Here is a 15,185-nt window from a genome sequence, read left to right as displayed (position 1 = left end):
ACACAACTTTTATTTAGAGAAAAGGGGAGTATGCATGACCTCATTGTTTGGGACTGCGCATGCGTGGAGTTGTGATGATTTCCCCAACTGGAGGCCATATTGTTTAGTTAACGGAAACGTGAGTAGACACTTTTAGTTACGGATCAGTAAATTCACACATATTTCCAAAATTCCGAAGAAATTCCATGTTGCCCAGGGGCTTTATTATTTTTTAGTTTCTTTATGCTCTTTTTAATTTCGTCCTGTGTGATTGGGCAGTCAAGGTCAGTATTGTCAACCTCTGTGTTCTCAATGTCATCAAATTTTAACCTTGTTAACATAATCATTTACTGAACCAAAAAAATCCGCCATATCCTCATCCCCTATAAAACTGTTATTAAACAGATGCTTAAAATAATCATTCCACTCTTTCTGGGTAATAATTTTAGACACATTTTCGTTTCGTTGCCAAAATTTCTGCCAAAATTGCCGTGAGTTTGATTTAGCAGCTAAGTTTACAAGTTCATTTTGTCACATTTTCAAATATTTTAACTTTTTTTCTTTAATCAATTTTCTATAATATTTCTTTTTTAATTTTAAATAATATTCCTAACTTTTCTCATTTTGAGAATTTCTAAACTGATTTAGTACACGTAATACTTCTTTTTTAGTTGCCAAACACTCTTTATCGAACCATATATTTTCTTTCTTTTTTATATTATTTTTGGTCTCAGTTTTCATGTCAGTGGCACACAAAGAGACAATGTTCACCAAACCCGCTGCTGCTTCCTCAAGGTTTCCCATAATAATATTGTCGTTAAAAGTAAGAGTTAATTGCTCAATTGGTTCAGTTTGAAAGTTATCAAGATACTGCTGTTTTTTCTGATGCTCCCACCTTAACCTAAATTGTGTCATTCTTGTTAACAATACAATTGTCCAAACTATCCCTAGTTGGATTTACCCCCACCCCATTTTGGTAAGTTAAAACAAATTCTAAAGGCATGTGGTCAGATTCAACTCTACTGCCCACTGTAAAATCAGTAAATTTAACTAGAACCTCCTCTGTTGTCAACACATTGTCAACTACACTCGTACCAAGTTCTGATATAAAAGTGAAATTGCCACTCCCTCTTTCCTGAAATAATCTCCCATTCACAATTTTTAATCCAGTCACTGAACAAAATTCAAGTAGTTCCATCCCATAATTATTTACTACCACATCTTTTGAAATTCATTTATCAGCCCCTTTCAAACCCCTCCATTGGCAAATATGTGCAATCCAGATCAATACCATCAGATTTGCAACCTGTTCTACCATTAAAATCTCCTGCAATTATAACATTGCACTCATATTTACTGGTAATAATTAACATTTCAGATTCCAAAGTATCGAAAAATCTTTGTCAGCAAATTGTGAGCTTTCTGGTGCTCTATATACATTACCAAGTAACAAAATCAGGTGATTTCTCTGTGTTATCAAAGCCCAATATCGGTTGTATATCTTGAAGTTGATCATCATACGCATACAATATACATGTTTGTACCATCAATTTTGATTTTAGTGTACATAAATTTTACTTGTTTGCCCACAGCTCTTGCATCATCTGCAAACTTTCCCAGCTTCTTTCGAGTTTCTCTTACTTTCCAAGTATAGTCTTCTCCAATCCGATAGTCAGTACCTTTCAGTTTATTTGCTGCATGGAGAACTTGCATACGTTGCTTGTACCTCAAAAAATTAGCTATAATTGGTTGTGGGTGACTATGAGCACTAGTCAGACGATGAACTCGCTGAAATTCCAGTTCACCAGCGTTTATATCCAAGTTGTCAGTAATAAAATCTTTCACAGTATTTCCTGTTGTATCCCACGTTTCCATACCAAGCTGTTCAATACCATAAAATATCAGATTATTACGTTTCAACTGTGCATTTTGTTTTATCTAATTCTACTTCAATCCTATTTGAACGTTCACGTAATTGTTTATTTTCTTCAACTAGTTTTGCCATTTCGCCTTGGTTTTCATCCACACTACTTTTCAGGACTTTTACTCCTCTGCTAAAATCCTCACTCTATTATCCACCACTTCGATACAATCCATAATATCTTTGCACAAACCCTGCATCTCCATCATGACATCAGCCAACGTAAACTCATCAACACGTTCAACACCAGTCTCTTGTAATCCAATATGGCGACCCTCTTTGTCTACCCTGTCTTCTATTTGCGTTAACTGGATTTTTGTTAATGGCGAAACATGCTGATCACTGCTACTACGCAAAGTCATCGACTCAGATATTGTTTGCTGACCATCAGGCATCTTATGAGGTGGCCCAGGGTTTACTTCAATATCGCCTGATAAAAGTAGCAAGATCTCGATGATGAATAAACTCACATGTATTCGGCCATGTTGATCGCACATGTGCTTTCGCTGAACCGGAACTTCGGGCAAATTCTTGTGTTGAAAAAACATTTCCGAACAATACGGTAGTGCAATAAACACCTGATGATAAGATATTTCTTCACTGAGCAGTCTATGTCACTTTTAAATGTTATTTCTGGTAAAATTCATATAACTTTACAGAATTTATGGAGAGCACTGAAAACACACTGTTGCTCTGACAAACGACCCTCGCTCTCGCTCTCGCTCTCGCTCTCTTTTACACATTCTAAGTTGCTATTGTTTGCACACTCTCTTTTACACATTCTAAGTTGCTATTGTTTGCACACACTCTTTTACACATTAAGTTGCTATTGTTTGCACACACTCTCTTTTACACATTCTAAGTTGCTATTATTTGCACACACTCTCTTTTACACACTAAGTTGCTATTGTTTGCACACACTCTCTTTTACACACTTGTTTGCACACTCTTTTACACATGGAGTTGCTTTTGTTTGCACACACACTTTAATTTGCTATTGTTTGCACACACACTCTCTTTCATACTCTCTAACTTGCTATTATTTGCACTCTTTTTTTACACACTAGTCGCGTTCACCCACAGCTCCTTAGCATGGGCTAAGAGGTCAAATTCCTAGGCTGTGCTAAGAGAACGTGCGTGAACACTTAGCACGGGCTAAGGAATGATAAGTACGGGTAAAATCTGATCCGATTTTAAGGCACTGTCCAGATCCTCAGCATGGGCTAACAAAGTGTGTGCGAACGCTTAGCCCAGGGCTAAGTATCCTCTGTGGCAATTTTTGGATGTGAATACTATGCATGTGTTGAAATTTATGCAACTTTCTCATTTCCAAATGACAACCGAGCTCAGGCGTAACAAACTAGAAGACACATAATTTAAAGAAGAAAAAATTTCAAAGAAATAAAAAGTTAATTAGTTAGACAAATCCAAAGTTTTACAGGAATGTTACTTTGTCCTCTGTTCATATAACGAATCCATAGATGATATTCCCGGAAGTAGCAAGACTGCATTGGGTCAAAAATACTCCTGCTTTGTTATGCTGAAAAAAAATACATGTCAATTTACTGATAGTCGATAGAATGAAATTTTATTTTTGTGACGTTGATTGCTACTCTCCAAAGAACAATATAATAACTTTATTACACTACTAAAAAACCTTCAGAGGGTTTTTGTATGGTAAGGAACATAAATACATACAATACATAAGAGATAAAAATAAAATGTTAGTAAAATAAAATAAAAGAAATAAATTAATTACTTTCTGTGGTTTTAAAAATTGTGCTCTTTAAGTATTTTGCTAAAGCTATATTATTCTCCATAATCTTTTTAAATATGGAATTCACATCCATTGTGTAAATATTTATTGAACACTCATCAAACAGTTTTTTTCTTTGTTTTATATAGCCAGTACAAAATAGCAGGAAATGTTTTTCATCTCCTAATGCTTTAGTGTTACATTTATTACAGTGTCTATTTTCTAATTCTATTTTGGGCTTTGTTCTTCTACCTAATTCTATTTCTAAGTTGTGGTCACTCAGACGGAATTTTGAAAGCATTTTCCTGAGGCTGAAATTTGAAATGTTTTGCAAATAATTTTCCATATTATAGCTTACTTTGAATAGTTTGTATGTTCTCAGTTTTGTTCCCCTATTTTCATTGGTTTCACTGAAATTTAGTTTTTCTCTCCATCTTTGAATATAAAACTCAGATAGTCTGAGTTTTACTTTTTTTAGTATTTGATTCCAATTTTCCATATTGTGATCATTTTTTATTTTAATTAGATCATGTCCCAGTGTAGCATTAATAGTCCTTACCCAGTTTGAATTAATTTTTATCATTTCATCCAGGGCTAATTTTAAAATGTGATTATCTGGCAGACTATATAGTCTATGGCAGTATTTAATTTGAGCCAAATTAATTTTTAATTTTACTGGTAACCTACCAAGTTCTGCTTTCAAACCACTAATTGGCGTCATTTTACTCACTCCTAGGATAAACCTGTAAAAATGACTGCAAACTTGCTCTAAACTGTTACTGTCAGTTGTGATTTCATTGGCCCAGATTTCTGCACCATACATGAGTATAGGTGAAATTAATTGGTCGAAAATTTTCAAACTAAGTGCTGGTGAGATTATTTTGTGGTTTAAGACTGTTTGTCTGATGCTGAAAAGAGCCTTCATTGATTTATTTTTTAACATAGATAAGTTTGTTTTAAATTTCCCATTTGGAGTAAATATTGCCCCTAAATAGCAAAACTCGCTAACAGCTTTTATGTCTTGGTTGTTGATTTTAAAATTCATGTTTTTAATCAGTCTGTTGCTGCAATTAAATACCATGACTTTAGTTTTCTTTACGTTTACTTCTAAATTCCAATTTATACAATAGTCATTTAATTTGTTCAGACAGCTTTGTAGGCCGTCTTCCGTTTCTGAAATAAGTGCAAGGTCATCTGCATATTGGATGCAATTTATAGGTTTCTCGCCCATATCACGCCTGCAAATGTACGTTACACCCCAAAACGACATGTGCCATCTTTGACTTTCAGGAAAGTGTTCTATCCAACCAGTCATTACTCCTCACATGCTTTCACACTTATTGGGTCGCTGTAGGTAGAGCGTACAGCAGTTCCAATCCTAGACAAAATAAATTTGGTTTGCTGTCTATAACATGCATTGATAAAACTCTGTTACGCCGTTTATACTGTTTCTGTGCATAAGTTTCTCTCGTTCCTGATCATGCGTCACTTCAAAATTGGAATGAAACATGTTAGCAGTAGAAATCTTGCGCCACTTAGCCTGTGCTAAGGACTGATCCTCCCAGTGCGTGGACGCAATTGGGTCTAGCCAAAATGCAAACATGCGAGATAAGCCTAAATCAGCTTGAATCTTAGCCTGTACTTTGTGTAGCGTGAACACTACTACTACTAAGTTGCTATTGTTTGCACACTCTTTTATGTACACACTGCAACTTGTTATTAATTGCACTCACTTTTACACAAACTTTCATTGTCTGCACTTATGCTCACTAGTTTTTCTTTTATTGATGTTTCAGATTGTGGAAATGTATGACGGGACTCTGATCATGATGTCTCGAAATACAGAAGCATTTCACTGCAAATGCCGAATATTCTCAAAAAGCTATGATGCTGGTGAATCATTTCCAGTTAGTGATATTTGGATGGTGGACGACCTGCCTGATCCGAATGTTTGTGGTAGCATTTTACACCACAATGGCATCCTGTATTTTTCAGGGCTTGATAGTCGAACATCACGAACCAATATGACTCTTTATTGGAGTTTAGATAATGGAATAACATGGCCAGGTTACCTGCCTATTTACTTACATAACAGTGCCTATTCATGTTTAACAGCAATAGACAATAATAACATTGGACTTGTATATGAGAAAGGTAACAATGGACATATAGCATTTTCAAAGATACGACTACATGCATAAAAGTAGAAAATTCATTGTGTGTAATGTCCTCATTTACAAATGAACTTTTTAAACTGTACAAAATTGTTTTATATTTTATTTTTGTAAACTTATGATTATGAAATTTTGTTCATATTAAGTAGGCCCTACATGTACAAATATATTCTGGTTGCTGAACAACATCATCGCAGTGGCAGCTTTTGGTGGTGGCCAAAGCTTAGTGTAATTTAACTGTGTACCATTTAATCCATGTAATCTAGAGCTAAAATTACTTTGATTTCCATCAAATGAACACACATGAGGTGTAAGATTAAAAGTATATCTGTTCATTATAATTAAGAACTATTTGGTTACCAAATTATTATTATATATATATCACCACAGTTAGTGTGTGTGGGTGTGCGCGTGTATGTGTTTGTATAGAAGTAGAAGTGGAGCCAGTGGTGCAGATGCCCACCAACAAAGTGGAACCTTTTGTACAAGTGGAGCCTCAAACATGGGGAGTCACAATATTGCATAATTTATGTTAATATTTTATCGAATTTATGTCAAGTTTGCAAAGCTTAGGTTTAGTAAAGGGGGAAGGTATGGTTCAATTTATATTAATATTAATAACCTTTCCCCATTACTAAACCTAAGCTTTGCAAACATTTATATGTTCAGTCACAGGATATTCAACTTTTATTAGCTCCGCTGTTGGCGCTGTTGTCGAGCGGAGCTTATCACATGAGTGATTGTCCTTCGTCGTCCATCGTCATCTGCGTCAACTTTTTACTTTTTCGACTTCTTCTTGGAAACTACAAGCCTGAATTCTTTGATACTTGGTGTATATGTACCTTGGGTAGACCTCTCTCAGATTTGTTCATTTCGTGATGATATCTTCAATTCTCTAATTTTTTTGAATATTTTTGTCATTTTTGGTAAGAAGTGATATTTTTGACTTTTTGGTGAAAATCGCAAGTTTGATTGCTTTGATACTATACATATTGTTCATTTTCTAATCAAGGTATCTCAGCCGACAGGGTGCCTATTATGTTTTGACCTCTGTGCGTGCGTGCGTGCGTGTATGCGTCTGGCCTGTATCTTAAAAATGCCCGGACCAATCACAATCAAACTTCACACATACATCATACATGATATTATACATATGCACATCAATTTGTTTCACGATCTGAATTCAAGATGGACGAATGGCGGCCATTTTTATTCTAAAAAATCATCAAAATCAAGCATTTCTCTGCTGTTTACAGATAGATTGCACATAATTTTGTTTCCAGATAAGATTCAAAATGGCTGACTGCTGACTGGTAACCATTTTGTTTTACTAATGTGGTTCTAGTGCCATATCTCTGACTTGCTGTGACTGATTATGTTCAAATTTTAAATATTCATTATACATCATGTCATAGATATACAGATATACTGGTTTGACGATTCTATTGAAAATGGCCAAGTGGTGGCCATTTTTATGCTAAAAATTCATCAAATATCAAGCATTTCTGACATTTGTACAGATATATTGGTTTGACGATTCTATTGAAAATGGCCAAGTGGTGGCCATTTTTATGCTAAAAATTCATCAAATTTCAAGCATTTATAGATGGATTTTGTTCAAACTTGATACATATATTAGACATTATGGGTTCCTGACGCATGTTATTTTATCTTTTAGATCGAATTCAGAATGGCTGACTAGTAGCCATTTTGTTTTAATGAATGGGCTTTTAGAGCCATATCTCTGACATGCTTTGACGGACTATGTTCAAATTTTATATATTCATTATACATGTATTCAAAATGACTGATTTTGTTTTAATTAATGCTGTTCCAGAGCAATATCTCTCAATACTTGTTTGACGATCGGATACAATTGTCAATCTTTTAAATGTTAAACAATCATCATAATCATATTCCTGACATGTTTATATTCCAGCTTTATTACTATAAACAAAACTATATATCTTAAATTCGATAACTAACTGGGACTGTGCCATGCATGGCTTGTTTAATTAAACTTAATTAAAACGCAAACCTATGTTGTATTGCATTGTAATTGAGTTTAATTAAACTCCAATTAAAACGCAACCCTATATAGGAACGCGTTTTAATACAATTCATATCACAACTATATTAAAAGTTAATCCAATGTGTGGCGTCACAACTGCTGTTACACCTGTATGTGTGTGTGTGTTTAACTTTAAGTTTAACTTTACACCTTCTTGTGATGACCCTCACAATTTTCATAATTTATATTAATATTTAATCAAATTTAAGTCAAGTTTGCATAGCTTAGGTTTAGTAAAAGGGAAGTGGTCTCTTCAATAATAATGGGATATTCAATAATAATTAAAGAACAAATTGGGTTCATACCAAAATTTGGAACAAGATATCACATATTTCTATTTAAACAACTGCTCACACAATATCTTAACAACATTTGTTTTATTGACTTCAAAAAAGTATTTGGCACCCTGGACTAATGTACAAATTAAGAAAAATTGGGTATCACAGGAAAATTTTATCAAACAAATAATAGTATTTACCGAAATTCGCTTGTATGCGTAAAAACAAAAACTGATTTAATAAAAACATTCCCAGTAGAAAGAGACGTAAAGCAGGAGGATGGCCTAAGCCTACTCTTATTTAATATATACGTCAATGACATATAAATCAGTTATAGGAAATCGGTATTGTAAACCAATTGAAGATGTTCAGTTAACTAAAGTGGTGTAAATATATATTAGGTGTGGGGCAAAATACAACCAACAGTGCAGTTATGGGTGAACTCGGACGATATCCACTTAGTATCGGCAGAAATCTAATCCGTATTAAATTTTTGAAACGTATTCTGAAAATGTCATCTAATCGACTCGTTTACAAAGCCTATAGAGAGTCTGAAAAATTGGCACAGATAGGAAAGCCATGTTTTGCTTTAGCTATTAAGAAATTATTAATTAAACACAATATGCATACTGTTTGGGAGAATAGGTTTATCTCCCAAATTATCGATGAAACAACGTTGTTAATTGGAAAGAAAGAGAGAGATTGTTATTTCAAAAGTTGGAAAGATGCTTTATTTGACGATGTTCGTAGATCCCCAAACAGTAGAAATAAGTTACGAACGTTTCGCCAATTTAAAACAAATATTTTTTATGAGAATTATTTGGATATCGTTCGTGTTCCCCTGTACAGACAAGCTTTAACTAAACTCCGGTGCTCTAATCATAAGTTACACATTGAGACCGGTAGATATTATGGAACTCCAGTGGAAAATATAACCTGCCAAATATGTATAGATGCTGTTGAAGATGAAACTCATTTTCTGGTAGTTTGTCCAGCATATAACCATATTCGAAAACCGCTTTTTGATCGAATTAACCGCATTGAACCACAATTCGAGTTCCTTTCGCCTATCCGTAAACTTACATATATTTTTTCTCAGGATAACCATGAAATCATCCAAAGTATTGCAAGATTTGTATACACAGCTTTTCAGATTAGATATAATTTGCTAGTGGTGGTTCTCCAATAGATGAGTTGTATATGTGTGTGTATGTGTATATATATATAATACTTTATTTTATTGAGGCGATTAAAGTCACGCCTGTAACTTTCGCATTGTAACCTGTTCCCCCAGGTTAGTGGGGTATATTTCTTTAGAGAAATGGAAATAAAATAATAATAATAATATAAACATGGGGGAGAACAATCTGCCATCTTTGCGAAATTTTATACTGCCATGTTTATTATGTGCAGGTGACTTAATTCTACTATCAGAGAGCAATTCCGGTTTAAAATGTTTGATACCAATGATCAAACCAATACCTTTATACTGTGCAGAAATCTGGTCAAATAGTATAATTAAACATCAAAAGCTGTATATGAATATCATGTCACCAATGAAACAATTACACATAAAATACTGCATATACTGACTCAAGGTTAACAGCAAAGCCACCAATGTGGCATGTCTTTTAGAATTAGGATGGTATCCACTAATTACAACAGGTATAAAACAGATGATCAAATACTGGTCTAGAATAAAAAAAATCCCTTAAAATTCTCTGGTATATGGTTATAGGTTTATTGAAACACTTAAAATTCCTCAGAAGGAATTAAAATGGTTACACTAACTGCTAAAACACATATATAAAACATACAAATTTTACAAGAATTACTGTCTAAAGCACAACAATGGTTTTAAAAAAAACAAAAAAAACAAAACAACAAACTACAATTACAAAAAAACTATTGATATATGTAGGTTATAATATTGAAAAAAAATAGATGAAATAATAAAAAAAAATAAGCAATAAACAGTAAATCAATAAATAAAGTATATGAACCATATAGTCTCTGCTTAGAACTAGACAACTACAACTGGGTTTCCGGTCTAAAACTTATACTTAAAGATCTAGATATAGACTATTTGTGGCATGAGGAAAAAAAGCAAAACGAAAACAATGTAATTATAGATACAACAATATCAGAAAAACTAAAAACAAAATTTGAAAAAATTTGTAAACAGATTTTAGGGAAAAATCACAAAAATAAATTGCGCACTTACAGAGAACTGAAAACAGACCTTGGCTTTGAAAACTACTTACACGTCAAAAATACTCATCACAGGTCATCAATGACAAAATTGAGGATTAGTGCTCATGGACTACAAATAGAGACTGGGAGATATAACAACACAGATATATTTGACAGAAAATGTCTATTTTGTGAAAAAAAAAAACACCATAGAGGACTAAGAACATTTTCTGTTAACATGTGATCTTTACGTAGGAGAAAGAAAAAACTATCAGCTGTTATCCCACCACATTTATCAAAAATAAAGAAAACAAAAATATGTTAAATAATAAAGATGAGAAAACAATACTTCAAAGGACAACCTGAAAACGATATAGTCAGCTATCTCAGGATAAGGTCATGTACCGTACAAGCATTAGTAAACCAAATATTCACCAACACAAATATGGAAAACAATCCAATTTTTGTCCTACTTTTATTTGCTCGTTTCTTGTGTGTTTTTTTAATCTCACTTTATTTATTTGTTTTTCTTCACATCTGTATTGCATTTTATTCAAAATCCTAGAAGGGAAACAAACGCAATAAAGTTAATTGTTATTAAAACGCAACCCTATATAGGAATGCATTCAATGTGAAGGGATGTGCATGCATGCATGTGTATGTGTGTATGTGTGTGTGTGTACTTGCATTACTAATGTTGCGAGGACAAAAATACAGATATATACCAACTTCCAAGACAAGCTCACCTTCTAAGACTGTTTTTCATAATTCTCTGAAAACGTTTAGTAGTTAATTCAACTTATTAATATGTTTTGCGTAGCTTAGGTTTAGTTAGCTAGTAGGTAAGGTATGGTATAGTTTATATCAATATTAATGTTTGGATTTGCATTTGTTTGTGAGGCTGAGGCTTTGGGGTGGTTGTGCGTGCATGCATGCATGCATGCATGCATGCATGCATGCTTGATTGCATGTGGATGGAGCTGCACCTCAAACATACTTTGATGGATTTTCTTCAAACTATACACATCTTGGGCATGAGTTGTCAGACTTTTTCAAACTTGGATCAACCATTATGGGTATTAGATGCTTGTCACTTTTATTTGTAAATTCAACTCAAGATGGCCTACTGGTGCCCTTTTTTCATATTCAGTACATCATAGCATACATGTACAATAATTTTTACAAAGGTGGCCAACATTTATGATATGAGTGATTGTTCATCGTTGTCATCTGCACTAACTTTTATTGACTTCTTGAAAACTACAAGCCTGATTGCTCTGATGCTTAGTGTATATGTACCTTGGGTAGACCTCACTTAGATTTGTTCATTTCATGCTATCATTAATTCTTTATTTTTGAGCAAATATTTTTTCAGGTCAAGGTCGTATTTTTTGCCAGGGCAGACGTACTCAAGGGTCAAAGGTCATGTGTAATATTGGTGTACGGGGGGGGGTCTAGGAACGTAAAACTTGGCACACAGGTTCCTATGCTCATAATATACATGTATCTACCAGAGAAAGATCACCTTTTTTGTTAAAACTTGCCACACATGTTCCTTTTGTGATCCCAATAATAACATTTTAAGGTAAAGTATATATTAATAATATGAGATTATCACGAAGATAGTACAGGAGAAGTTTCGACCGACACGTAATGAAGGTTGATGCAACAGCGTACTGTCTGAGTGGATACTTTGAGGTATCCTCATAATAACCTTATTATTATATATCTTTTTGTTCCAAGAATGCATCGTGCGAATGCCGAAATCCAAAAAGTTTAGAACAGTATCGGCGAACTTCTTTGTGTGGAGTCCGGTCAAACCCTTGTGGCAGCCATGTTTGTTTATATTATTAGAGGATGCTTACGCACGTAATCATTCCATATTTGGAATTCACTTTTCCTTGTATGGTAGGATGAAAATGCCCTGTAAAGTACCGCAATTAAAATTACGGGACATTGTAACTTACGGTGACAGATGTATAATAATACTCTTTATTGAAGTTATATCCTAAAAATGAACATAAGCTTAAAGTACAATGCTTGTCATTCCATGAAAACAAGCCATGCATGGCACAGTCTGTTATTGAATTTAAGATATATAGTTTTGTCAGGAATATGATTATGATGATTGTTTGACATTAAAATGATTGACATTTGTATCTGATCATCAAACAAGTACCTGTCCATATTGAGAGATATTGCTCGGGAACAGCATTAATTAAAACAAAATCAGTCATTTTGAATACATGTATATATCTATAACATGATGTATCACAAATATATAAAATTTGAACATAGCCAGCCAAAACATGTCTAGAAGCCCAATCATTAAAACAAAATGGCCGCCAGTCAGCCTTTTTGAATCTTATCTGAAAAACAAAATTATTTGCATCAAGGTCCCATAATGTCAAATGTATATACCAAGTTAGAACAAAATCCATCTTTAAACATCCTAGAAATGCTTGATTTTGATGATTTTTTAGCACAAAAAGGGCTGCCATTCGGCCATCTTGAATCAGATCGTGAAACAAATTGATGCTCATATGTATAATATCATATATGATGTATGTGTGAAGTTTGATTATGATTGTTCAAGGCATTTCTGTCCAGACTCGCGCATGCACAAGGGTCAAAACATACACTAGAAGAAAATGGGTTAGAAATGCTTATTTATAAAAAAAGTAAATGTATGGATTTCTGTGGGGCAGCTGTTTTTTTTTTTTTGAATTTGCTCTCTCTAAGGTTGAAACATTATTTTGCTAGACATTTTAGCATGACCTAATTCTCAGTGCATAGTATCGATGTTGCCCTATGAAAACTTTCTAATTGTGCTGTTTTTTTTACGTTTGGCTGACAACTGACAAGTGCTCTTCATTTTCAATATCAACATCACATACCGGACAGCTTGTTTCTGTAATGTTAATTTTAAGGTATTTGCCTATTTCAATTTGAATAACATGCACTTAATATTAGTTTGGTTATGTGTGTCCGTTTGTTCCACTGATATCTCAAGAACCATACATTGATTTTTGATGAAACTTGGTGCATAGATGCACTGTGCCAATGCGCAGACTTGATTAGGTTTTGGGTGAAAATCCATGAATATTAATTACCTAATTTGCATGATAATTAGCTGATTTTTAGCTGTTCCATGACTATTTTACTGATATCTAAAGAACCCCTCATTGGATATCGATAAAACTTGGCACACGGATGCTCTGAACTAATGCACAGATTTGATTAGTTTTGGGTAAAAATCCGTGCATATTAATTACCTAATTTGCATAATGATTCATCAATTTTCAGCTTTTCCACATATATCTCAATAACACTTGGTACATAGATGTCATAGATCACTACAAAGACTTGATAGTTTTTAGGGTAATATCAGTACATATTAATTACCTAATTTGAATAATTAATTAATTTTCAGCTTTTGATATTTCAAGTAATAATCATCACATTTCAATGAAACTTGGCACATAGTTACTTTAGGGACTGTGCAGAGACCTGATTAGTTTTTGAGTAAAAATTTGTGCATATTAATCACCTTATTAGCATAATTAGTTAATTTTCAGCTTTTCACCTGATATCTCAAGTAATAATCATCACATTTCAATGAAACTTGCGACAATATAGATCTTCTAGGACTATGCAGAGACCAAATTAGTTTAAGGGTAAATAATTGTGCATATTAGTTACCTAATTTGCATAATTAGTTAACTCTAAGAACCACTCATTGGATTTTAATGAGACTTTTAAATTGTACTCATCACATTTCAATGAACCTAGGACTATGCAGAGACCCAATTAGTTTTTAGTAAATATTTATTCTTATTAATCACCTAATTAACATAATTAATCAACACTGATATCGCAAGTACTGATCATCACATTTGAATAAAATTTGGAAAATAAATGCTCTAGGACAATAGGCAGGCCTGATTAATTTTGGGTTAAAATCTGTTAATATTAATTCTCTAATTAACATTTTTGGTTCTAATCACCTTTTAATGAAACTTGGTACATAGATATAACATTACGTACACCTTATTAGTATTACATTGCGCAGACCTTATTTAGTGTTACACTCAAATCTGTTCATATTAGTTACCTGATTTGCATAATTAGTTTTCAGCTTTTCCATCAATATCTCAAGTACAAGTTATTTTGATAATGTGTCTCCAATACTCGCCACACAGGAGTTCTTTCTAAGCTTTCTTTGATTTTAGTCTTTTCCCACTCGTGTTTCTTATTAAGATCTTAATACAATAGACTTAATTTTGGCTGCCTGAGTTATCCTTTTCAATTGCCAATCTGTATGCTTCATTTATGAGGCTGTTTTCAGACATGTTGCGCAATCCCAACCAATATTTAAACATCTATCTGATGCATGTAGTACCAAATTCTAATAAGCAAGCAAGTGCATTAAAATAGTTTTTATTTTGTCACATGTTCATATTTCTGCACAATATGTGAGTATTGGTTCGATCATAATGTCAAACATTTTCAGATAAATGTTGATGGTAACTTGAGTTGCAGAGTAGAGCATCTGCTTCAGTTTGAAAAATCCCTTCAGATCCCAGTTTTTCAAGTTTACTTGTGCTATATCTAGGTTCGCAGTGGTATTCAGTTCTATACTAAGATACATGTATGAAGATTTTCTTTCTAATATATGTGTAAAATCTGTGGTTCTTAGTGTGTGTGTGTGTGTGTGTATGAATATTAAAGAAGTCTAGTGCAGGTGGGAATCTCTGAGTACTATCTACTTCTAAAAGTTGGTATTATAAACTTCAATACTCTGGAATAGACA

At 33.5% G+C, this 15,185-nt stretch overlaps 1 protein-coding gene across 1 annotated transcript in view; it reads left to right on the top strand.

Moving 5' to 3' along the window:
• The window catches only part of LOC100377722 (MGC81958 protein-like), a 44,538-nt gene extending 38,681 nt beyond the window's left edge, over nucleotides 1-5,857 (top strand). Inside the window, exon 3 of the mRNA NM_001290087.1 lies at nucleotides 5,453-5,857. Within this exon, the coding sequence (NP_001277016.1) occupies nucleotides 5,453-5,857 (405 nt within the window). The remainder of the gene's footprint in view (nucleotides 1-5,452) is intronic.
• Nucleotides 5,858-15,185: the final 9,328 nt, after the last annotated feature.

Source organism: Saccoglossus kowalevskii, chromosome 1, assembly GCF_978046115.1.
Source record: "Saccoglossus kowalevskii chromosome 1, keSacKowa6.1, whole genome shotgun sequence".
NCBI lineage: Eukaryota > Metazoa > Hemichordata > Enteropneusta > Harrimaniidae > Saccoglossus > Saccoglossus kowalevskii.
This window is presented reverse-complemented; position numbering and strand designations above follow the sequence as displayed.